This window comes from Meleagris gallopavo, chromosome 6 (genome assembly GCF_905368555.1).
Source record: "Meleagris gallopavo chromosome 6, MGAL_WU_HG_1.1, whole genome shotgun sequence".
In the NCBI taxonomy this organism is placed as follows: Eukaryota; Metazoa; Chordata; class Aves; order Galliformes; family Phasianidae; genus Meleagris; species Meleagris gallopavo.
In genome coordinates this window covers 47,075,698-47,102,025 of record NC_139409.1, presented here as the reverse complement: position 1 = coordinate 47,102,025, position 26,328 = coordinate 47,075,698, and the positions used below count along the sequence as shown (strand labels likewise).

Genomic DNA, 26,328 nt, shown 5'->3' with positions numbered 1-26,328 from the left:
CCATCCGCAAGGAGATCGCGGATGTAAAAATAAAACACGTTGAGATGCAGGTGTGTTGACATCTAGCAATAACAAAGCAATAATAGAGCAAGAGTAACAAAGCCCAATTTGTCTTTCCTTTATCAAAAATTATTTTGCTAAACCCCACAGAACACACAGATTTCACTTACACATCCAGCAGTGAGTCTGCCGTATCATTCTTCAGGAAGATGCGTGACTTCTGTTGTATTTGTGTTCCTGCAGACAGCTTTGACAGCATCTGCAAAACCCAAACGACACCTTGGTTTAGCTAGCTAACTAGTGAAAAGCTTTGAAGGAAAGGAAAGATTAAGCGTTAGATGATTTCAGTTAAAAAGCAAAACAGCATGCTCCTGAAGTGGGCTACAAAGAAGACAACCAGTCCGTTCATTAGAATGCATTCAAGAGTTTGTTTAGCCAGTTCCCAAAAGAGGATCGATGGTTGTGAGGAGTCAAGTTCCAAAAGAGAAGATTGAGATAACAAAAAAAATCCCCAATAACTGAAAAACCACCACCACCAACGAAACAAAAAAAACCCTGACCCTCAAAAATTCAGGATTAAGGGATGCTGTACTAAAAGTGTTCTTCTTCAGCATTTAATGGTTTTGGCATGTATTTAAACTTGAGCCAGTTGTCTGGATTTTCATCAGTATTGAAGAACTCTGTCTACAGGATTTTACTGTTTTCCCACTTTTTAATTATTCCAGTGGTGATTTTTTTATTGCTATGATGAGTCTTTCTTTCTTTGTTTGCTAATTTATTTTACTAATTGGCATTTTTAATGCACAAAGTTGAAGAAAACTAATTATGAGAATAATTATTTAACCAGGTTATGTGCATCTTGAAGAATACATTGTCTCATGAAACTCTGTGTTCAAACTTAATACATTAATACTTCAGTAACATGCAAATGTTGCATGCTGTTTTCATGGGTATTCAAGAAACAAATAGACGCATTAGAACTGTAGGATATGCTTAAGGAATGTGAAATAGGATGACTGATAGCATAGCAAATTCTTAGCAAATATTCCTCATGGCTTGCATCAAAGAGTACCAGTTCAGTAGCCTTGGATTAGTGGCTTGCCAAAATTGTATGTGTAACAATAAGATAACTTTTTAAATCACTGTGAAATCAAAGTGTTGAGAGACATGACCAATGTTTCTTATGGGTATAGAACTGTTGTGCTAGGTATACAAGCTTGGTTTTTTGATTCAGGTAAGCATAAATGCTATGGCTTTCTTTCAGTAAGCTGAGTTTCCAAGTATTGTAGCATTTCTGAGAGCTGATGAAATCATTATTGTGAGTAAAATCAAGAAATAAGCCAGGCAAGTTCCTGAGTTAACAGCTGCAAAAATTCCTATCATTTGACTTGCAATAGTTTTGCATATTTTTGCAGTATGTTTTAAATTGCATTTGCATTCTTTCAATACTGGGCTATCGTTGTAGGATAAATATGTAGGCAGTCTGAAAATGACTGTTGCCTTAGGAATAATAACATAAATAGCTATAAAAACTTTCAAGGTAAAGTCAGGCTTTTTGGGAGAGATTCTCCTCAAAATACAGAATCAAATGTTTGGCTCATGAGCTCAATTTAGGAGGAGCCTTGTTCAAGTTTGCCTGTTGTGCCATTAGAATGACTTATTTACACTGAAGACAGATAATGTTAACTTTTATTTTTCTCAGTTTTCATGGTCTCTGAGTTCTGTTAATTCCATAAAGCAGTTGTTCTCAAACTAATCTCCCAACAGACACATTTCTCCCCCTTTCCAAGTTGCTATCCCCATTCTTTCCCTTGAATGTCCTCAGCCCTACAATATTTGAGTTCTTCTCTTTCTTCTTACATCCCCATCTTTGCTCTTCATAGTGCACTGTGTTTCCCCACCCGGATATCCTGTCCAGGTTATTTCAAGGTTGGAGAAGTTTTTTCTTGCATAGTACTATGATTTGTCTTGATCTATTCTTCCTACAATTATGCTGCAGCTTCCTGTCTAACACATTTTCTGTGGAGGGTTTTGGGTGAATATGACTTGACATTATACTGACAAAGACATTTGGCAGCAAGAACCACTGTGAACAGATTTTTAGGTAGCAGAAACAACTATGAAAATGACTGTAACCATTTTAGAAAAAAAAAACCTGTCATAGCAGCTTTACGTTATAAGCAAGCATTCTTTGAGAAGTTGCTGCTCTTCTGCATTACGTTGTGTAAGGAAGTCTCTGTTGTTAGATTTTTGGTAAAAAAAATTCTTTCTTGAAGGTCTTTAACTGGAGTAAAAGGTGCAACAAAGATTCCAGTAACTTCCAGTCTTATCTATGTATTCGATGTAATAAGCAGACTTTCAAGACACAACATTCCACAGTCTATCACAGGAGAAATGATCTTTGATTGTGAAAACTCCCCCATGAAAAGTCTTGTGGCATTTAGATAATTTTTCTTTCTTTTGCAAGCTAAATCATTAAATCATTAACTTTATTACTTATCAAACCTTCTATGTATAATCACCAAGTCATATAATCATATATTACACAGCCAGTGTATGTTGCTTATTGTTTTGCTTTCATACAAGGAAGAAGTTTCCGTCAGGCTGACTTTGAGCAGGAAAGTAATTAACTACACTGACTTAATTTATACTTTTACTGTACTAAGCTTCACAAAATGAACTAAGGTTTGCACTTAAAGGAACCCCTTGTTCATCTCTTACAACTAGAAAAGTACTTGAAGAATAGTAGCTTGGTAAAACCAAGTTAACTGAATAATTGCTATGTTAAAGGAAAAGTCATCGGAGTTGTTTATATTGGGGTTAATTATGAACCTAAATGTTTTTTGGGGGGAGAGGGGTTGTGTAATGATGCAATGTGACAAACTAGTTATTTTCTAACTTTACAGCATAAAACTTCACCTGTTCAGTTTTTTTTTTTGCTTTGCTCTATATGCAAGTCTAGAGCTAGTGTTTAGAGTCTCTGTAGGATTTAAGCTTTGGTGCATTATGGGAATTTATTCATGCCAATTTCAGAATAGTGAAGGAAATGAAAAGTTGTATCATATAAAATCTAAGCATTTGTTTTTAACACACCCCACGGCTCCTTTTCATCTTATGGTTGCCCCTTTTTTTTTTTTTTGCTCATATATGTCTGTTCTCTTTTAGGTCTGAAAATAAATCTGTGTATTATTCACATTTTTTACAGATTTTCATTACTGGGAAAAATCTAGCTTACAAGGACTTTTTGCATAAAAATCTTTCTGTACCTATACATTCCCAATGTAATGATGATTATTAACTTTACAGAACAGGGATTTAACAAAATGTACTTATTGGGTTGTTTCTACAACTAGTTGGTTTAATCTGGTCCAGGTAAAACACTGTGAATATAACTAGTGTTGTCATTTCAGAAGGTGTGTTAATCTAAAGAAAGTGTGGGTTTATCCACTCTTCAGATGCTTAAGATGGTCCTGTAGACTTCAGTTGCAACTCTTTGATTTCACTGCCCAGTGTCTTACACTGGTTAGTCAAATTAATTTGTATCTGGAGATATTATCGGCTAGATAAAGCTTAACTTGGCTGCTTAGATGTGCGTTCACTGCTCACAGTATCAGTGGTTTGCATGTCAAGACCTTCAGAGTGTATCAGAAAAGATTTTAATAAAGTCTGATGTTTCACAGTGTGAAGAAAAGTAGACAACAAACTGAGAATTTATCTAAGTATTGCTTAGAATTTGGTTAAAGTTTGTGAAGTTCTGTTTTAAAGAAATGATTTTATTTATTCATGGCATATGAGGTAAAATGTATGTCTAAAGCATCTACATTCTGTTTTGTTTCAGTGTAATCTGGTAGAATGTACAATATTATAACCCATTTGAGTTTCTCATGTATTTGCTGCATATTGTCTGTAAAGGAAGCAGCTCACACTTGTGAGGGAAAACATGGAACAAAACTGCTGCATCTGCCAGAAATTCCTATATGGTGATTACAGCAGGAACAATTAGATTCTTTTTTTTTTTTTTCTCCAAGTAAAATCACTATTTTGACATTAGAAAATTGACTTTCTCTTTTATTTTTTTTTTTTACCTTGGGCATATGTTTTAAATGGAAGCTCACTGCTGTAAACTTCAGCTGAATAGGGTTTTAACTGAACTTCGAATAAGTTGCAACCTAGCTTAATCAGTACTTCATAGAGTCCCAGAATGGCTTGGGTTTGGAAGGGAGCTTAAAGATCATGTAATTCCAACCCCCCTGCTTTGGGCAGGGTTGCCTCTCACTGCATAAACCTGCTGACAGTATGCTCAATCCAGCTGTCCTGGTCACTGATAAAGAGATGTAAGGGCACTGGTACTAGGACAGAGTTCTGGGGGACACCACTTCCTACAGGCCCCTATCTGGACATAGATATGTTGACCACAATACGCTGTCTGTGACTGTCCAACCAATTTTGTCTTTCACGTAAGGAACTTGCAGTGATCTATGAATGATGCTATAGACGGAGAATCTTAAAAATTAAGAAAATTATGCTTTTAGGCAAGTATACTGTATAAATCTGTTAGTAACCATAAATATAGGAGTAAAACTATCAAATCTGACTACAGTTAGGTTCTATCTCATGCTTCTCCACATGTATGTGTATCTCATTCTTAAGAACAATGTTGTAATGCTTTGAAAACCCTGACTCTATGTGTGACTAGTTAACCTGTTTGTTGACCAGTCAACTCTTGGGAAGTAGAGTCAGCCAAGCGGAAGGCTACAGCCCTGTGCCTTTCCTTGTGTATTGTGTCAGTAGATTAGCACAGTGTTTGCAGCTGGACAATTTATCTACAGCATAAAATTTTGCATGCAGTTTTACTGTCTAGACTTTTAAAATAACGGTAGGTTAATTATTTACCCTGCAGGGAACATTATTGTAGCGGTTTCTTCATATTCAATCAAATGGTAGCACCTTTAAATCTTCATAAGGTACCCCCGTGTGCTCTGAATTAAAGCTTATATCAAAGTGAGATTAAATGTATACTTACTGTCATACTCAGCTACCCTGTGATACCTGAGAAACCTATATACAAAGGGCATATATACTAATGAAGTTATAGTACCACAAATCTGCAAGGGCTGCTCCAAACGTAATGCCTCCTATTTTATTATGTTGGCCCACAGTGTCAGAGATGGATGTTGGTGGTATGGCAGTAGGGGTTGAACCTTCCTGCCAGTATTCCTTTACATGTTGTTGCTGTGTGACAGATGGCAGCAGAGGGGCAGTCTGACAAAATGGCGTCTGCTGTGGAAGTGCATATGGAGCAAAGGTCTGTCAATGAATTCCTCTGAGCAGAAGAACTGCACTCACTGACATTTGTTGACGCTTGCTGAACATTTATGGAGAGCAAACAGGGTGTGAGCTCAGTGAGGTGGGGGTGGTATATTTCAGCAGTGCTGGTAATGACAGTGGGTCGCCTCCTCTGGTGCAAATGCTCATTAGCATGGCATGCAGGCTTTTATTTATGGCTGGTGAAAATGCATAGCTAATGGTGGTGGCTATGTTGAAGAATAGTGTTCTGTAGCTGAGAATTGGCTCTTTGAAAAAGTGTTATTGTGCTCTTTGTTCCATGGAAATAAATAGGAGGCATTAGTTCTGGAACGACATATACACATTTGGTCTTCACATTCATTTCTACAAAGGAAAACAGTAGTGTGTATATGCAAAATATCAAGCTAATTCTTTTTCAGTTTAAAAGTTAAAATATTGAATTAAGAAGTTTTCATATCTGTTTCAGATGACACAGTGTGAAGAATTTACATGATTTAAGTTCCCTTTCTGAGAATACTGGTTCCGTTCTGTTGTGGCAGTTATGGCAATGTTTGCTGGTCGTAGGAAGATGAATTAGTAGTACTGTACTTCTACTGAAGCTGTTCCTTCAGACCTCAAATGCACAGAATGTTAAGCAAAAGCCACTAGTGAATAGTAAAACTCTGGCTATAGAATCACTCCTCGGTGCATTACAGACTAGACCACCTGTATTTCAAATATCTTTTTTCCTTTTTAACACATAGGTGTTGAAGTTTTCTTGTTGCTTCAGTTCTCCCTGTATTTGCACCGAGAATTCTGTCATGTAGTCTTACTTGAAGCCATTAATTCTTAGTTGGATAAAGTCACTTCAACAAAGTTTCTGTTGAGATTTTTGTTCATATGGATATCACTCTTGCGTATTCTTTTACTAATCATAAAGGCTGCTTTGAAATTGAATGGACTTAATAGGCCAAACAGTCTTTAAATTGGAGGAGATAGTTTTACTGTCTGCTGAAAAAATAGTTTTACATGGAAATTACATACAAGAATGAGGGATGGAAAATGTTAAGGCTACAGTACAAAGTGAAACATACCTGTGGGAGCCAGGGACAGAATACCAGCCACTTTTAATTTCCTGATTTCCATTAGTTTGTATTTCAATCTCCTTATTTAAATGCTCCTTTTACATGCTTTTTTTTTTTGTAATTTATTTGGAGAAATATTATTGGCCAGTTTCTAAGCAACTGTATGCTGACATTAGTTAACCATGTCCTTCTTTCACTTTTTGTGAAACTCAAGATTCTTGGGTTTATGTTGTCTTACTTTTCATGGTTTGTTGTATAATTAGGGGAACCTAGCTTGACTCCTTTTGATGCTTTTTAGGTATTAAGTTTCACTGCCCAATATGTGGGAATGTAGACAGCATTTACCAGCTCATTAAACTCATTAAATTGACTGATGAATGGATTATTTCCTGTCACCACCACAGGTTGGTCAATAGATTACACTCCAGTGGACTCTTTCTGGAATATTTGAAAAATGTTAAGCTATCACAGCATTGACTGGCTGGCATGATTATTCTAATTTGGATATTTTGGGGGTGAAAATTTTCTGATTAGACAACAGGTTAATGTTGTTACTGTTTTGAAGTCAGTAAAGGCAAATGTTAAAAACACAAACAAAACCCAACCAAAAAACCTCTAGTTGATCCAGTTCCTCTTCGAAATGTTAACTTTTAATACAAATATAGCATATTTTCAGGACCCTGTTTATGAAGACTAGTGCGTGTTTTGACCAGGGTGAAATATATATAACTGTTTAGTCTCACCAATGTACTTGACAGCATCTAAGAATCTGTTCTTGACCTGTTCTTAGGAACCAACAAGTTCAGGAAGGATGGCTTTTGCTTCTTTGAGTATCAGTGTTAGTATCTTCCCCTCCACAAAAACCCTATGAATCTGAGAAAAGAAATTCAATGAACTTATTTAACAGTGGACTCTCACAAGTGTTGGTTCCATTGTTCTCTAACAGACTAGAGATGTTATGCTCATGTAGTCACAGAATTTTGTTAAGGAGGTGATTTTGCTGTTCAGCTGATCATTTCCACTCAAGAATAATACAGCATGAGAAAGAACTGGGCTAAATGGCCTTCAGAGATCCCTTCCAACTCTAAAGATTCTATGAACTAGAAGACTGTGGTTCGATTAATTACATCTGAATACTAAAGCAATTGTTCTTTTGTTCTACCTGAGTAATTACCACTAGAAGAGCTACCTTGGTGTTGATTTCTGTTAGTTTAGAAGGCAGATTACATTGGTTCGTTCCAGATTGTTGCCTCATCTTGTTAAGTCTATAAAGATTCTTGTCAAAATAAGTCCTACCTAGTAAAGACTGCTGTGAGATAGATGCTAATGCTGTGACAAATTAGTATTACTTCCCTATGCATGCACGTATGTGCAGCACATATATGAAACTTGCTTATGAGTAGCTGAATACTGAGAGATATCATGAGAAATTATCATGAAATTAGCAGACTACAAAGTCTTATCTATTGGTGGCTAACACCATTCAGGCTCTATAAGATTGTAATGAAGAATGAGTCAACTATGTGACTGACTTGAAGACATTCTAAATTAATCACAAGGTCTCCATATTAAATACAGTTTAAGATTACAGAATGCATCAAGAAGAGATGATTCTACATCAAACACTTTATAAATGAAATAATGTGTAAAATTGAGACATTTAATAGCTTTGTAACAAATAATAAGACTTTTGCCATCCAGAATTCATATTCAGAGGAATGTCTTTGGTTTGTTTGTGTTACTGAAAGCCATATTAGAGAGCACAAACTTGATGCTAGTTTTTAAAGGTGCTCCTCAAAGTGCCTTGTGGGAAAGAAACTCAGATCTTCTTTTTACTGGGTGCTGTCTGTATGAGTAAACACTTTATTTTATTTTATACCAACTGTAACACATCTTCCATATGATACATAAAAAGCATTATGTTTGTGTTTATATATTAATTCTGTTCTGAATTCTAAATGTTGTATTCAGGAACTTCTGTTTGTCCACTGTTTTAATACAACTGCTGAATTTAACCATTATCTATTTCAAACTGTCCATGTATTATTATTTAAATTTATTTATCTCTGAATAATATTATAAATATTTTTTCCCCCTTCTGGCTTGCTAGGGAATTTTTTACCTGTACAAGCTGATGGCTATGACTTTCGTGAATCTCCTAATTATATTTTACATATCAGTATTATTTGAAAATTCTTAATCCTTCTTTTGTAACTTTGTATTTTATATGCTCTATCATATTATACATCACCTCATTTATTTTTATTTCCTGTTCCTGAATCCAGGGTTGGGAAGAAACTGTGGATTCTGCCATTTCTTTCTTGCTAAGAACTTGCTTATCAAAGAGCTCTAAGGAACAAGCCCTGTCTCTCAGCAGCCAGTTAAGCATGCCCAAAGATACTAGCAGACTTAAGAAGAATATCAGCCTGTTCTGTGATAGATTGGCAAAAGGTGGTCGCCTTTCTTTAAGCACCGAAACAGCCACTCAACAAGCCACTGGTGTGCCAGGTAAGACACAAACTTTATGTTCATAGTTTAGAACATGTATTTGTATATAAAAAATTTAAAATGATGAATACTTGATTATGTTTGGAGCTTAATTTTTGCTGGTTGTGGAAACCAAACACTGGTTGTGTTGCAAGTTAATAGAATGAGCTAGATAAAACTTTGATTTAAGATTGTTATTGACCACTTATAACTCTTCCTAGAGCACATGCATAGTTATGGAGCAAATGTACCCCATATGGTCGTTTTGATACTCTAAATACTTTATCAGTTTTTTATTTTTAAGCTTTTCAGTTGAATGAACATGTGCATTTCTAACATACGTGATGGAAAGGTGAGGATCGAGAAATTCCATTTTCTTGATAAATCCTAGTTTTTTGATTGAGAATTTTAGTAGTGATGTGCATATGTCAAAATACAAAATAGTCAGTATAACAATGTGCAAGTTTAAGAGGTGGCAGTTGGGTAGATGATTCATGAAGTTAAAGATCAAACTAATCTTGATGTATATTTCTCAATTAGAAAAGGAATTTAGAGATTTCAGTATCACACAATGTTAAAAATGAAAATCTTGGAGTTACATTTTTAAAAAAATGTTATTTGTGTCCATTTTTAAAAGCTATTACTTTTTAGTTAACATCAGGAGCAAAATTACTTTTGCTCTATTTTTTTAGTAGATTCTGAAACATAGCATCTTCTGTTAGGCTGCAAGACATTTTCTTCCTGCCTCTTTTCTCTGAATAAACATCAGACACTCCTCCTGACTAGGCTGCATGGTATTGTTCCAGCTTCCAGCTCTGTGTTTAGCTAGGAAGCTCATTCAGCTTCATAGTCTCCTAAAGCACATGATGTCACTGTGTTCTTTGGCCTTGATGCCCTCCTTCACCTACAGCAGTGATTGTCCCATTCTACGCTGCCCTTGGGAGGCCCCATGTCAGGTACTGCATTTACTGCCTGGTGCCCTTAGAACACAAAAGATGTGAACTGCTGGAGTGGGTCCAGAGGAGGACCAAGAGAAAGATCAAAGGGCTGGAGCACCTCTGCTATGAAAACAGGCTGAGGGAGTCAGGCTTGTTTAGTCTGGAGAAGATCTCATTACAACCTTCCAATATTTAAAGGAAGATTATAAGTAAGATGGAGACCAACTTTTTATATGTGCAGACTGGGAAGAATGGTTTTAAACTAAAAGAGGGGAGATTTAGGCTAGATGTTAGGAGGAAATTTTTTACTCGTAGCATGGAAAGGCACATTAACAGGTTGCTTGGGAAAGCTGTGGTTGCCTCATAGAAGCATTCAATTCCACCAGGTTGGATGGGACCCTGGACAGTCTGATCTAGTGGGTGCAGCCCTGCCCATGGCAGGGGCTTGGAACTTGATGACTTTAAGGTTTCTTCCAAACCAAGCCGTGCTGTATTACAAGTCAGTAACATGATCCTCTTAAAGTAAAACTCTGGCTTTGGGATGTAGTTATATATCTTTAATGATTCCTCTTTGTGTGGATCATTTGGTTGAAATGACTGAGAAACGTGATTTAAGAAAAACTTAGATGAGCAGAATTCAGGGAAGAGCATAACAATTGTAATTAGTCAAAGGTGTTGCTGTTTTTTTTTTTAATTATTTCTATTTAGGGGAATAGGAAAGGTTGAAGAGGGGCACAATAGCTTTCCAGTATGCAAAATGTTCTTATAAGCATTGTCAACTTCTTATGAGTTGATCAGAATGATTGGCTGAATGTGATCATAGGTAACTTCAAGACACATGAGACCGTATCATACACTGTGTTGCCTTTGGCAATAAATAGACATCTGAATGAGGGGAAGGGTGAGGGTCTTGGGGAATGGTGCCAACCCACATGTGAGTCAAAGCCAAGGGATTTTGGAAGGAAGGTGTTGTCGACCACCCAAGCTGTCATGTATTGAGTTTAATGAGTGTGAGAATTCGTAGAATAAGTCCTGCTTACCTGCAGCAAATTAATTCTATAGATTTTAGAGGTCTCTTAGGATGCCTGTGTATTTTTCAAGATTTCTGGTTTGCTTAGGGGACCTTTGCATTGTGCTTTAGCAGGATTTACTTATTTAGATTAACAACATAGAAGCACTGGAGAAACTTGTTATTTAAAATTAAAATCAGTTACTGAGTGCATCATCAATGAAATCTGTGGAGTGCTGATTGTTTCCTCAGTTTGACTGAATCTTCAGAACTGAAATGATAAGGAAATGTAGGAACATTTTGCGTCCAGGAAATAGGATTTGCGGATAGTATTCTGTCAGTGTACTATTCAAGATTTACATGAAGGTAGAGCTAGAAAATACACCAGCTGCCCATCTAGTTCTCTCTTCTGTGCTGCAATGGAGTAAAAGTATCCAGAGCATCCTTGATAGAAGTTTATTTGAACTCGTAAAAAATTTGTACAAGTTTGGAAAATCTCCTTGATAGCCTGTGTGATTGTTTAATTGTCCTTGTAGGAAGGCTTTCATAGTATTTTAATTACACTGTCTTTTCTGCAGATCAAACTGTTTCTTGTGAATATTGAAGGTAGAAGTGGCAATTAATGGTGTCCTTCATAAGCCTTTAAGCTTTGGAATGGTATTACTGTATCCCATCAGAAACTTTTCTCTCATACTAATTGTGGCCTATTTCAGTCTTTTTTCTTTGGATGATTTTCCATTCTTTTCCTTTTTGTTTTCAAAATGGAATACTCTTCCATCAGTCTCTTTCTCTCTTAAAGTAATATATGCTGCTATACTCTGCTCCAGCTCTATTTCCAGATACTTTTCCTACATATTAATTGCCTAAACAACTGTTTCCCATCTGCTCTTATATTTATAATGCTATTTTCCTCAGCGTGGTGGTATATACTTGACTTTGCATTTCATTTTCATAGGATTTTTTAGACTTTTTTTCACAACATTTGGTTAACTTACCAAGTTGATTATAATTTTATTCTGCAAGGAGCTTATAAATGATTTGGTGTTAACTGCTTTGTATAATAACAATTCTATCATTCAGGTTATGAATGGGTAAGTGCTAACTTTAAATACACTGCTTTGGATTTTTTTTAACATGTTATGTATACATATGCTCTCAGAATGTATTTGAAGTCATTTCTTGGAAGACAAAAGCTTCCCTCTTGTGGTTTTTTTTTTCTCTCTTTTTTTTTCCTGAAAGTTGTAAAAAAAAAAAAAAAAAAAAAAAAAAAAGGTATTTTCAAAATCCTGTAGTATTGTTTGAGTGATTTGAAGCTATGCTCTTAGCTGGAAAGGTTGAATACAGCAACATAGGTCATATTTCTTAAGGAACCCTCAGTTGATGTGCTACTATGCATGAGGAGAACATCAGTTGAATATTGGTCAGTACTGATTGATGGAACTTGCAGTCCACTGAGGTCAATGGAAACTTTGACATTGTCCAAATTGGATCCAGCGTTTTGCTCGTAATTTTCATAGTGCTCCTTGCCTGTTTTCACTATTTCATGATGCAGGGGTAATATTTATGAAAGTGCCCTAGGAGTTACCTCGATCACATTTGTATCTACCTGTGATCTCAGGAATTGAACCTTAATAGAATTGACTATTTCTCATTGAAAGTCAGTTTGTTGAGGACTTCTTTTCCTTAAATGTGCCCAGAGATCTTGCAGGCACACTTACAAATCACTACATGTAAATCCATTTGTATTGGTTTATTTGAAAAAGCACTTGAACATGAAATTGACATTAAATCACTTTAAATTTTGCAAAGAAAATTCTAACTAATCTTTTCCAGCTTCCTTAAAATCATATAGGTTGGTAAATATAGTGTCTTGGGAGGCTGATTCCCCCAGGAATTGGGTCATTTATTAAGAGTGAAAAATTAAAATTGATGGTATTGAAAGACTGAATTCTGCATTTTATGCAGAAAGATGATGCGTTTCTTACATTTGTTGGTTGGATAGATTTTTTTTTTTGGTTGAAATGAATGTCTGAATGTGACTGTCACTAAAATATCACATTCATTACTCTTCATTCTCTAAAACACTCAAATGTCTCGTGCAAACATCTGATCTGAAAAATCAATGTATGTTTGCATTGTAACAATTATGTATTTTTTTGCTCTCTTTTTTTGGCCAAGATTTCTCTCAAGAAGCAGCTGTATATTGCAGCAGTTCTACTAGGGTTTGCTTCTCTACCTGTTAAAGATCATTTGCTTTGTATTGAAACTAAAACAGGCCAGCCATCACTGTGTTAATTTTTTAAACTTCCCTTACTTCTCTACCTTAATAAAGGCAAAGGGAAACATTGGGTAAAATGTGTACTTTGTGTTTACTCTCTGTAGGTCTTCTTTCTAGTAAGGCTCCTTCTTACCAGTATGGCTCTTCTTTGTTCAGGCTCTTTTCCTAAATTTTTGTAATTTCTTTTTTTTTTTTCCTTTTTTTTTTTTTTTCCCTCCACTCTGCATTACACTTCATTGCTTTCCTTCCTGTACTATAACTTTTGATGTCCATGCAGCTATATACACAGTTCCTTCACTGTGATAGTCAGGGCAAGTAACTATACTCCCTCAGGTGGCTTATGATAAATACCTCTGATGGTGTGAGGTAGCAATAAAGGGATAGGAAGACCATTTTCTTGGTTAACTGTCAGTCTCAGTGGCCCACGGCAGTTACTGTAGAGAAAACCCTGAGGTATTAACATGGGTCTGTCAGGCAATGAAATTATGGGAAGGTTTGACAAAGGCATAACAGACTAAATCTTTAAACAGCACGATCGTTCTGTGCTTCTGTATCCAATTCTTGCAGGTCTGCATGGTTCAGCTGTTGAGCTCATAACATTCTGCTCTCCTAATTGCAGTGCAGGTAATCATATAAGAATCACAGTAAGAACAATGTTGCCATAACTTTTAACAGCCCATAGCATTGCCATGTACTTCTGCTGTATTGTGTCATGCCAGCTAATAATGAGACTTGATATGGCATAAAATGCAACATGATACAGTGGTGCAAGTTTAGCGTGACTACTAGCTCTCTACTGTTAAAATATTTTGGATGGAATTTATCGGCTGTTCATAGTGAGCACTTCTATCTTAATTCAAAAGGCTAGAAATAAGCAAATAGTAACACTGGATATTTAAAACTAATTATTTGGGATCTATTTTTGAAAGTCCAATATGTCCCTTGCTTCACAAAGCTGATTTAATGAAAAGGAAGGGGAGTAGCAAATCATCAGGGAGAATTTTGGGAGTACTTAGAGCAAAGAGATTTTCTGGTTGCTCAAGAAAAGCTTAAGAATGGCTTGGTGGAGCCAGAAACATTATTTGGCTCTCTGATGTGGTATGTTACTTCTTGTAACTAATTTCCATTGTAACTTCACTCTTGAAAACTTTTATTTCCATTGTTTTAGTAGCTTTAGTAATTTAATTTCATGGAATGGAAAATTGAACTTAAGTGGCACACCCAAGGTCATGCCACGAGCCAGTAACATCTGTATTAGTAGAATTCAAGCGTAATGCCTTTCAGCTTTGTGCTGTAGCACCTACCTACATTTGTTCTTAGGTGTTTTATTATTAAAAGACAAGTTACAGATGACTGGATATTCGTAAGCCAGTTTACCTTGCAGTCTATACTTATATCTATCTGTACAACCAAGGAAATTGGATCATAGGCAGGGGAAGAGAATGAGGAAGAATGACTGATGTGGTCTTCAATTTAGTCTAATTTAATCATGCTGGTTGACAGAGATAATTTTTTTTTTTAAGTTGCTACAGAGGTTGCATAAGTAATGATAAAACATTGAAATTATTTTTAAAATTGATTTTTCTTTTAGAGTCAAAAGAAGCAAAACAAGATGGAAGGGTAGCAAAACAGATTTTTGTATGCAGGGTTGTGAAAAATATTTATTATATTGTTGGGAAAATCTCCCCTCTTCAATTGATATTTCATCTGGCAAAAACCATGGAATGGAGGAGTGCAAAGATTAAGAAGGCTAAAGCAACAACATTTTTTAAAAAATGAATAATTTAAAGAGGAAAATGTCATACATAATGAATAAAAAAGAAATCCCACATGAGATTTGGGATTCATTCATTTGTTATCCTATGAAATTTAGTTGGCAATGTTGCAGTTCCAGCTTGCCTCATCTAAGTACAGCTCGGATCAACACATTAGTGCCTTGTGTGTATAGTCCTACTGCTGACTCTTTGCCTTGAAATCCATTAAATTTTAATGTGTCCTACTTAACCATAAGTGGTCACAAAAGATTTGTAATATTGAGGTAAGCTTTTGGTGAAAAAAATTGCCAGTTGAAATGATTTTCCCTAGTGATCACATTTGTCATTGTACTTTATATTCTGTATTCTTTGTCCTTGAGAGACCATTAATTAAACTTCTAAAATCTGCTCTAAGTGGTTAAGTGCTCAAAGATACAGAAAAGCTGCGTGTTGCTAAAATAGGAAGTCTGCAGCCTCTGGCCTTTCATTTCAGAAGATTCAACACTAGTGAGTAAAACAAACAAACAGAAAGCCCTAGGTAGTTATTTTAAAAGGCTGTAACATGATATCATCTATTTTAAAATAAAGCCTAATACTAATAGTATAGTATAATCCTTTTATTTAATATGTGTTACTATTGTGGAATCTATCTTATTTGTCCAGCCATAGTATGGATTTCTGCTTGACACGTTTGCCTTGACTCCTTCAAGTATTATATTTCTGTGATGTTTTGAGGACCTGTATCGTACAGAGAATGCTCCAGCGTTCACGGATGAGCTGTAGGCATTAACAATCATGATTAGCTCTGTCATTTAGATAGTGTTACTTCTCTTTTTCAGTTCCTATCTAGACAAGACTACCACTTGTCTACTTTTTGTTAGTGCAGCCATGACAAAGGAGGTTCTTCCACAGAATGGCACCAGGAGAGATTCACAACAGAAGCACGGCATCATATATAACTCAAGCCAGAATGTGTCAAAGTTAATGGTTCTTTCAGTTTCATCTGATTGGAGGTGACACCCTTTAGTCAGCAGAGATGTGCATCAATTTTCGTCAAGTGAAGCTGTGATCACTGTCCTAAGCACCACTGCTTGATCATTTTGTATTTACTTCTTTTGTTTTCTGACACCTTCAGTTTGAGTAAACAAGATTCTTCTTTTCTGTTCTCATAAATTAGGTAAATATTAACTGAAATTCGTAGTATTACACAATTCTAAGGTGTTCAGAGCAAGCATGTCCAGAGTGAGATAGTTTATTTGCATGACTTTTTTTTTAATCACTAAACTTGGTCTAGAGGTTTTGAAGGGATACTCTTAGTTCATATTTTACTTGGTCCTGAATTTAAAAAAACACTCGAACTATGATGATATTAGTGTTTTTCCCCCGCGTTCAGGTCTTTTTAGAATGCAATATAAGTGTGTGCGATTGATTTTATTGCTTTTGTCATGAAGGGACTGTAAGTAACGTGTACAAAGCTGTGGAAATCCATGGTAATTAGTGGTGTAACACTCTATGTACATCTCTAACACCAATTATAACGTATTTGATCTTCTACATTACCATAAAGGAGTCTAGCAATTTTAAGCCCAGTGAAAATTGCATATTTTATACATGCAGATCTGATTTTTCAATTACTTCGGACTCTTTCAGGGCCTAATCCAAATCCTGATGAAATCTCTGGGAGTTTTTCCATAGGCTTCAGTAAGCTTTGGCTCAGGCCCCTAGTTTTCAATGTTTCAAATAGATTTGCCAAAAATCTGCAGAGAGCCAGGCACTTGGAAAGTTTACACTTGCAAAGTACAGCTGGTTTTGAGTTGCACACAGGAAAGTTCCCAATGGTTTTTTGAAACAGAAAAAATTAGTTTTAAAGGTCTTACAACTGTAGTAGGTAAAAGATTGTCTCTAATATTTAAAGCCTTGTGTCTTAGTCTAAGCATGACGAATTCCATACTGGAAGGATTATTTTGGAGATATATAAATACATGATAACAAAACTTAAAATTTGAGGGTCTTATTGGAAGTTCAGCTAAAATTTTCTTGGGTTGTGAGTTTCAGAGAGTCAGGACTGTCTGTCCTAATAAACGATAATTTTTTGCTGTGATGGAAAACTACACTGCAATTAAAGAATAATTCCCTGGGGTTAACTACACCTCTTTGAGAGGGAGCACTTGAGATTCAGAGAACATACAATGCAGCCAAATCCATCTGGCAGTGCAGGGTGGGTTTCTCTGCCTCTGGGAGTTTGGATCAGTGCACTCAGCTGTAGTTGAACAGGCTGGGTTTTAGAGCATGGGATGCAGCCTGTGCCTCTGCAGGCATAACTTTTCTTATCAACCTGAATTGAAACCAGTCAAGGGAACATCATGTGTTATGGATGGCACCCAGTGTGGTGTAGAATCTCTCTCAATTTCCCTTATAATTTCTGAGTGATACATCTGGCACAGACAGAATGCAGATCTGGTTGCAGTAAAGTTCCTCAGTAGTGACATTGTGAATTGTACCCCAAGGACCTGATGACTTTTTCTCAGGGAGGAAAGAACTGACCTCGTCCCGAATCCGAATATCCGAGTGTTGTAAAGTTGTGCATCATCAGTATGTCAGTTTTTTGTTTTTTTAATAATTTTTTAAAGAATTGTAGCATTCTTCATTTTTGAAGAGCAGTCATATTTATGTCTGTATCGCTTTGCTTTGTGAACAGTCAGCTGGTGAGAGTCTGCTCATGAAATTGGTATGGATGGTTCAGCCAGTGTTCATGGGGTAAGCCAAGGTTCATAAATTCACATTTCCCTTGCCCCTGTGTTTATTCAGATTCACCTGGCTCTAACACTTTCATCTGGTGTTTCAGCTGGAAAATGTAATGAAATCAAACATAAGGTGCTTCATAACACTGGCAGATGTGAAAATTCTTTAAAATAATTTCTTTTTTTTTTCTTTTTGAATTGTTTCATTGACTGAACCACAAACAGCAGTAATAAAGTGGATTTAGCAAAAATGAAAAACTACTTAAACTTGACTTGCAAAGATTGTTTTCATTCAGTTGTACTTTGAAGCAAAGATTTAGCTCACCTTCTGCTAAAACACTCATAAAAGTAATACTTAGTTAAGCAGATAATGCAGATGAGTTTCTTGTAGGGCTGTGTAAACCTCCAGCAAACTGGTAAAAAATGAAAACAAAAAAGCAGGCTTGATAGGTTACACATGGTTGACGTGGTAGAATTCATCTTTCTTGGGTGTCTGCTGAGTGTTGTAAGTATACAAGTACCACAGCAAAGTGCACTGCCAGTATCTCTCTGTCTTTTAATGAAAGATGTACTTTAATTAATTTAGACTTAAACCAAAGCTTGGCTGTTTTTCCCCTTCAGGAAAACTAAACTGTAAATTACAGATTTCACCCAAAGTGAGATTCCTTTGGAATTGAGATATGATTAGTGGGATGTTCCACTGAATTGAGTTTCCATTTTAATGACATGCCATATTCAATGTAACAATAAGCAGCTGTGCCACACTCTAGATTTCAAAGAGCATTTATTCAGCTCTTACATTTATCATTAGTGATCAAAGAGAGTGTCTGATGTATATGGTTGATGAAGGGTGCCTCAATTCAAATGGGTGGCTGAACAGAAATAGTAAAACTAGTGGGTAATAAATATTATGGCCACCCTTTTTTTAATGTGAGTTATGTGGTGCTGAACTATATTAAATTTTGTAGCTCTACTGAGAAATCTTTCATTATTATCTTAAAACTGAATCAGAGTACTGATAAGCATGCGTGCATTCCAGCACTTACTTCCAAATAATCTTTTCAGTCAAACCAAGATATTTTCTAGTGAAAAAGATTGCTGGTGATATTGATAGAATCATAGAATTGCTGAGGTTGGAAAAGACCTTTAAGATCATCAAATCCAACTGCAACCTAACCATACTACCCTAACAGCCCTCCTCTGAATCGCGTCCCTGAGCACTACATCCAAAGCAGCATAGAAATAAGTGAATTCTTGAATTATATACTGGAACTTGTGGAGAATATTACAGAGTGAAGTCTGATTAATGATCGTAAAATCAATTTAAATATCTATGAATTGATAACTTTTGTTGATCTTCGCTAAAATGGAGAGGATTCTTTGTAACCGAGATAGTGATGTCCCAGCATGCTTAAATGAAGCTGTAACCTGACATTCTCATTTGAATGAGGTGTGATTGATAAAGCAGGCAGTAGTGTTAATTACAGCTGGGAATTAAATTTAATGGAGTAAATTAATGGATATGCCAAGTCTGATTACTTTCTACTGTAAACTGCTGAGAAGAAGGAAATTCTATGCAGCAGTATAAGAGAGTCAGACCGGAATCTAGGATAAAATAATTAGATGTTCAGACCAATCAAGCACTGCATTGCATGTTATAGATAGTAGGATCATGGGAAGATAGGAAAATGCAGTGAACTTTGAGCTGAAAGTTCTTCTGAATGCAAGAAAAATTCTTATGGTGCCCATGGCAATAAATAACTTCTAAACAACTGTTTTTTCCCTCGAAAGGTACTATATTGACAAAATTAATTAGTTTGTGATCTTCTCCAAGTCTCAGAAGAACAAATTAATAAATTTTGTTTATGTCATAGTATTAGTTATTGAGATAAAAGTGCTTGTTCTACAATCTTCTTAAAACAAATTTCACAAACATTTTTGAATATAAACTACCGGTATCTTTCTGCCAAAAAAGAGCCTTTGTTTCAGGTCATTTTTGTAGCACATTAAAAGCAGAGTTTTATTCTAGTGTAATGCAAAATTGATTTTTATGTATATAACTTGACTCCTTCTGGCTACTGAATCACACATACATGGGGTCATTTTGGTTAATACAGTTACGGAGTGTATTACAAATGTGGTATAGAAATATATGTGATGTTTAGTTATACTTTTCATGGTTAGACTACTCTTAATGTCAGTCCATGCTATGTAGGAGATACTCCTTTGAGCATGCGCTTTGTGGTTCACTGAGAAATAGGTGCCTTTCTGCAGCGAGACTGCAAAAACAACAAAACACTTCAGTTCTTGGGTCAAGCATTTCCTAATGCAGGCTGGCCACTTCAGCAGGCGTGAACATCAGTGGTTGGTAATGAGTGGTAGAGAAGTGATAATTATTCATTTGCAGATCAGCAGCAAGATTTATACGCAGGAGAGCTTTGGTCTTTCTGGCTTTCTGCTAAGTTGAAAGAAAGGTCTTTGTTGTGTATGCTGTTTTCTTATGTTGTAATATTTTTGGCAAGTCAATAGTTTACCTTGGTAGAAGGAAAAAGGAATAATTATAGAGGCATATACAATTAAGACTGTGCAAGATAGGTTCTATTTAGAAATTCTTGGCTAGCACGGCAGTCCTTCTGAACAGTGAAATAATTGTCTTGATCAACAAGATAAGGGTGAAATCTTGGCCTCATTGAAGTCGTTGGGAGTTTTGCCATTGCCTTAATTTAGCCAGCATCTCATTTATTTCACACTAGTATATGTTATTGTTTTACTTATATTCATGTAGTAACCTGCACACTTAGCAGAATGCAACTGAAATAAACTTCTAAAAATGCATTCAGAGTTGAAATTCACTTATTCAGGATGGAGTTCCTTCAGTGTTTGGATAAAAAGGAAGGCACAGGTAATGACTGTAATACATCTCAGGTCTGGTTTTAGAAAAAAAGACAAGAGAAACACTGAACTAATATCTGGAAGGAAAAAGCAATACAAAATTAGGGGTCTATAAAGGCCCCGTATGTTTTTCATGCAACTTTGGCACAATTATGGGAATGCTGTCATCTTATCTTCATGACAAGTGCAGAGATAGAGTGATAAACAAAGTATTAAAATTTCATTAATTCATTCCCTTTGATTCGTAATGAATACTGAGTAGCAAATATTCAACATGTAGTACTAATAACTCTACCAAACCTTTTGCGAGGACTGACTTCAGCAGCTGCCAAAAATGTGAATTTGAAATATATTTTCCTTATTATTTTCATTTTGATTAAAATCTTTAATTGAGGAGAAGCTAAGAATCATGGAGAAGAAGATGCAAACAATTTAAATTTAACTTGTTAATTACAATTGCAATTTTACTGTACAATTGCACTTAATGCAACTCAACTACAAATTAACTTTATTGCTTACAACATAAGCTGTAACAGACAAGGGCTTGTCATGTAATGGGCACTTAAAAAAAAACCTCTTGTGTTTAGTTGGTGCACGAAATATACCACAAGCGTTAGAGAGTTCACAGGACTAAATGAATGGTCTGCTGTAAGTACACTTTCATGTTTGAGAAAGTGCAGATGCTGCTGCAAGACGTATTATATTTCCATAATCAGTGATAGATAATAAGAATTGTTTAACAATCCATATCCTTACATGTGCACTTAAGCTATGGGCAGATCGATAAAAAATCATTAAGCTTGGTGCCAGCTGAAGGCATTATACTTACAAGCTATTTGGCTACGGAAACTAGATCTGAATTTGAATACTCCATTTAGACAAATTGTTTTCTAGACAGTGTATTTTTCAATTCCTCTTTACCTTCTGGATCATTTGCAATGGGAAAACTTATATTCAGCTGACGGAGGTTTTTAATATTTTCAACAATTTTTTTTTGCCAGTGTAGGAAGATGTAGCTGGAGTGTTAATGTAGCTATTGTAGTGCTGCCTAGCAATAATATTTTAATCGTTTGAATCTATATTTAATGTTCTTATTTCCAGAGTCTGTCTGTGAAATGGTGGTTCGTATATGTAAAATATTATACATGGGAGTATTCTCAAGTAATTTATCAAGATAGCATTGTATTGGTCTTTAAATAAGACCAATAATCTCTAAGATTATTTAATTAACAGGAATCAGAAGTTTTCTATGCTCTGCCTTGTTGTAACTGTTCACTAAAGAACAGTGGGGCAGAGCTGGGGCATTACTAGTGCTGGTATTATTCTTTGCTAGTTCTCTTTAAGCTTTTCTTTAGCTTTAGCTTCTTTAGTGATGCTTCAGCTTCTTTAGTGACATAGAAACATGGTGAAAGAGAAGCCCGAAAGGGAATAATCTGGCTTCTCACACTTTATCCACATGTGTGTAACTTTTGCTGCAAAAGACAGTAAAGCTTTAAACACTTCCAGTATCCCATATGTGCTCCTTCTAAATCTGAATTTAGTATCAAGGAAATATTTCATTTGAGTCATTCGTTGTTTTTCTTTAGCTTTATATAGGAAGAAAACTTCAGGAGCAAATGTTAAAAAGACTGCTCAGTACAAATAAACTTTCTCAAGTCTTCGTAATCCTGCAATGTATTATCATGTACTAGTATAGCATTGATGGGTCTGTTGCATTTTTGATGCTAGTCTGATTTAATGAATGTCAGGAGGGCGAAAGTCTGCATTAACCTGTAGGGCAATGTTTGAACGTGAAATCATGAACAATCTTCAGTTTCTGATCAGGTCAGAATTGTAACATTTAAAACACGAGAGTGCACACTGAATCCTCAATGTAAACTCATTCACTCTTAGGATGGGCTGCTACTGCTGAACTTGGTGTTGTAGACATGACCAAATTAAATCAAAGGGACAGAGAACACTTCCGTGCCACTTTGTGATACATATTCTTGGCCTTTGGTCATTCAGTGTATGAATTTAGTAAGCTTACTTTTTACATGGAAGGAAAAAAAAAAAAGAAAGCTAAGAAAATACCTGATCTGTTGCAGTCGTTTTGAATAAGCAAAAAAATTGGAATGCAACAGGCCTTCAATGAGCTTGACTATCCAGTAAATTCTTCATAAGAACACAGGTGGTGTTTGTTGTTCTTTAATGCAAAGAACTGAAAAAACATGATATTTAGATTTGTTTTTAGAAGTTACTTCCTATCAGGTTTTTCCTTGTAATGAAGAAACTCAGTTCAGGATGAAATTTTATTTCACTTAGAGAGTGAAAGTTGATCTTAAGTGAGGCAAAAATAGTGTATCAGCCAAAAGGATGTCACTGAATTTTCAAATGAAATATTTCCGATATCTACCGATATAAATGGAATAATATTTGCTAGTATTTTTAGTCTATTTGGTTCTAAAATATTTAGATTATCTTCAAATATTGTGCTCTCTGTGGGAACTAAGAAGTTGCACGTGGTGTTACTAAACTATTTAGTTAAAAAGAACTTTGAAAAGTCAGTGCTCTTACAAAAAGCTCATCAGTTGAATGGTCTTTGCATCGTCTCTCAGGTTTTTTAATTGGACTTGTTAGTTTCAAGTGATGTGCAAGTAGAGAAGTGGCTAAAGATGAAAGAAACAAGAGCAAGGGGTGTAGCAGTAATAGCACTAGCTTGGTAGGGAGAAATCCTCCAAACAGTTTAAAGCATATCCACGTTTACAGGTAGCTAGCTTGATTTGAAATCGGTTTTAGAAAGTAGATGCCAATTTCAAATTATGCTTAACCTGACCTTTCAAACCAATTAGGGTTTCTAGCCTTGAGTTTTTTGTGTCTAGTTCTGTAAAATGGGGTACTGTTATCCTGAGTCTGTATAAACTACACAAGCACGTTTTGAACCTTGGTGAATTTCTTATTATGGTTAGAAACTAACTGGATTGTTTATGGCTTTCTTAAACAAGCCAACCTTGTTGCAGAAAAGCCTCTGTATTGATAAATCTGTCACTTTAGTGTCACTGAATTTTTCTTGGAAAAAAATAAAGATTAATATCGTTATAAACAAGAACATCTCTAAAGCTCTGTCATTTCAATTCATTCTGTCCAGTTACAGGCTTTGTTTAATATTTTATTTCACATTTTAAATTGTGTTTTTGATCCTGCAATCTTCAGATTGCCTTCTTGCAGCTACTTTGAAGATGAGGTATAGATTTCTGAATTGTTTTGCTTAATCTGTGCATTACAGACTGTTAATTTCCCATAAACTTTGTTTAGCATGTAGTAATGTTGTATAAATAAAACAAAGTCATGATTGGAAGAGGAAATGGACTGGGGGCTACCCGTATCTTGTAACTTCCACTTGGTACTTCACCAAGTTTCAGGGGATCCTGTCACAATTACAAAATCATTTTCTAGAATAAGTAACCTTTTATTCCTATCAGGCTGAAAGGTGATCCTTAAAATGTAGAGAACTGAATAAGAGAATTAAGTAAGCATAACAGATAAAAATAGCCGATTGTGAGAGTCTTTATATTTCATGTGCTCTGTCACTCTATTTATCATGTTGGACAGTAGCAGCAACGTCAACTTTTTTAGAAGATGAAGCAGAACAGTTAATCCTCTGCCTTCCCATGTAGAAAAAGCCACTTTGTTTCAGACATGGCATTTTATTATAAAAACAGACCTTACTTTTACTAAAAGGAGGAGGTTGGATTTGAACACAGTTCTAAGCATTCATTATCTTCTGAACATAATTCACATTGATGACATTAAGCAAGTTGAGTCTGAAAAGTTCAGTGCCAAGGTTTTCCTGAGTGATTGGGGATTTTTAGGAGCATAGTTTCTCGTATCTTTAAATACCATGTGTTTGGTAGAAATGCCCTTGGCAGTTTAAAAAACTCAGTTCTCTTTGAGGTGCTTCACACAAGGAGCCAAAGGTGCCTTTTTTGTTTCAGACATACAAAACTTGTGTGGTGATTGTCATTACCAGTTTTATTTCCTATCTGTTGGTCTTAGACCTGCCAAAGTAATGATGTTTGCTTCTGACTTCTACACAGAAGCAGAGGGCTCAGATTTGGCCTCAATTTGGTAATGCTAGGCATCCTCATGATAATTTCATCTTAAAAATCAATTCCAGAGATTTGAGGAGTCTAAAGGGTTAAGCTAACTTGCAATAATGCTTGAATTGATTTGGTCAGTAGCAAATATGGTAAATAAAGTATTAAATACTAATGAAATTGAATTAAATCATGTATGTTTCTTATTGCAGTATTGGAGCAGAGATATTTTATTATCATTTGATTCATTTCTAGCTGCTAGTACAACTAATAAATTCATAGAGTTGATCAATAAGTAAAAGTGAAGTATCTACCAGTATAGAGAAATGTAATGACACTGAGGTCTTGCATGTTACTGACAAATCTAGGATTTGAGCACTATTTACAATACACACACACACACACACACACACACACACACACACACACACACACAAAAAGTGCTGTCTCTGATATATCCAACAGAAAAGCAAGCTTTTCCAGTGAAGATTTTATTTCAAGAAGAGGGGAGATTTAGATTGGATATAATTTTTTTTTTAACGGTAAGGGTGGTGGAGCACTGGAACAGGTTGCCAGAGAGGTGGTGAGTACCTCTGTCTCTGGAGACATTCCAAGGCTAGATGTGGCTCTGAACAACTTGAGCTAGCTATAGGTGTCTCTGTTCATTGCAGGGGAGTTGAACTGGATGATCTTTAAAGGTCCCTTCCAAATAAAATAATTCTATGATTCTGTGATTCCTATTGTGGAAGGAAACTTTTGCAATATAAAAAGGAGAATGCTATTTTTCTCTTTTCAAGCCCTGGGCTGCTTCAGAAGTGCTCAAAGAGTCTATATGCTGTTTAACTTGGCCTGATAAATGTTTGTAGGGTTTATTTCAAGTAGTATTAAAGGAAAATGCTTGTATTCATGGTTTTTTTCATTAATGTGCTGCTTATTTCTAAGCAGTATCTGGAGATGCAGAATAACAGAGACTAACTTATTATTCTCAAAAAAAAAAAAAAAAAGATTATATTTAATTTTGCAACCTGAATTTTTGTATTTTGTAGTCAGACATCTCTCCAAATATAAATTCAGAAGTTTACTCACCAAGTCAAACTTGCCAGAACTAGAATTTTCAGGTGTCTTGCAGTATCACTGTTGTTTTTTTTAATTAAATATTTTTCAATGATAGTTTTGTTCCCAGAATCATTGCAGTTTTTATTTTCCAATATGAACTGACAGTTTGCTCTACAAAACTGAATGAAGAAGGCAAATAGTCTACTTTGTTCACAGCGCATGTCATATTCATTTTGAATTCTGTAGTTACGTATTACTAGATAAATTGATAATGCCTATTCATTGAAATTCTCGTGATCAGATAACTAGTCATAGATTAGATAACAGATAATAGGATAATCATGGATTTATCAATTAGTAGTCTGTATTGTTTCATCCTGTGTTCTTTGTGTCTTCAATATTATGGAGTTGGGGAGGACAGAAGAAAATGTCCCAGTTCACAAGCTCTATCTCTGTGCTAGAATAGGGTAATTTAAGGCCATTTGTAAATGCAGTGTGTCACTTTGCAGTTCATGTTTGGGGGCTGTTCAAAACCTTTGCTCACTGTTGTCAGAAACTAGAAGGTCATAATTACTTTCTGATCATTTTTTTCCTGCGTCTTTTATTTCACCAGACAGTAAGGATTGCTGTCCTAATTTCTGTTGGTAACAATTATTCCATTCCATTTTAATCCTCTTAGCTAAGCAAGGTTGGTCCTCTGCTTTGTATGTCCATAAGTTAGATGAT

The 26,328-nt window shown here is 35.6% G+C and overlaps 1 protein-coding gene across 8 annotated transcripts in view; it reads left to right on the top strand.

Annotated features, from left to right (window-relative positions):
- BBS9 (Bardet-Biedl syndrome 9) overlaps positions 1-26,328 on the top strand; it is a 276,456-nt gene that overhangs the window by 128,325 nt on the left and 121,803 nt on the right. For all 8 annotated transcript variants that reach the window (XR_014884013.1, XR_014884014.1, XM_085226608.1 and 5 more), the window contains one exon: positions 8,657-8,879. Coding sequence is in view for 6 of the 8 variants with exons in the window: in XM_085226608.1 (XP_085082734.1) it covers positions 8,657-8,879 (223 nt within the window). In the remaining 2 variants the exon portion in view is untranslated. The remainder of the gene's footprint in view (positions 1-8,656; positions 8,880-26,328) is intronic.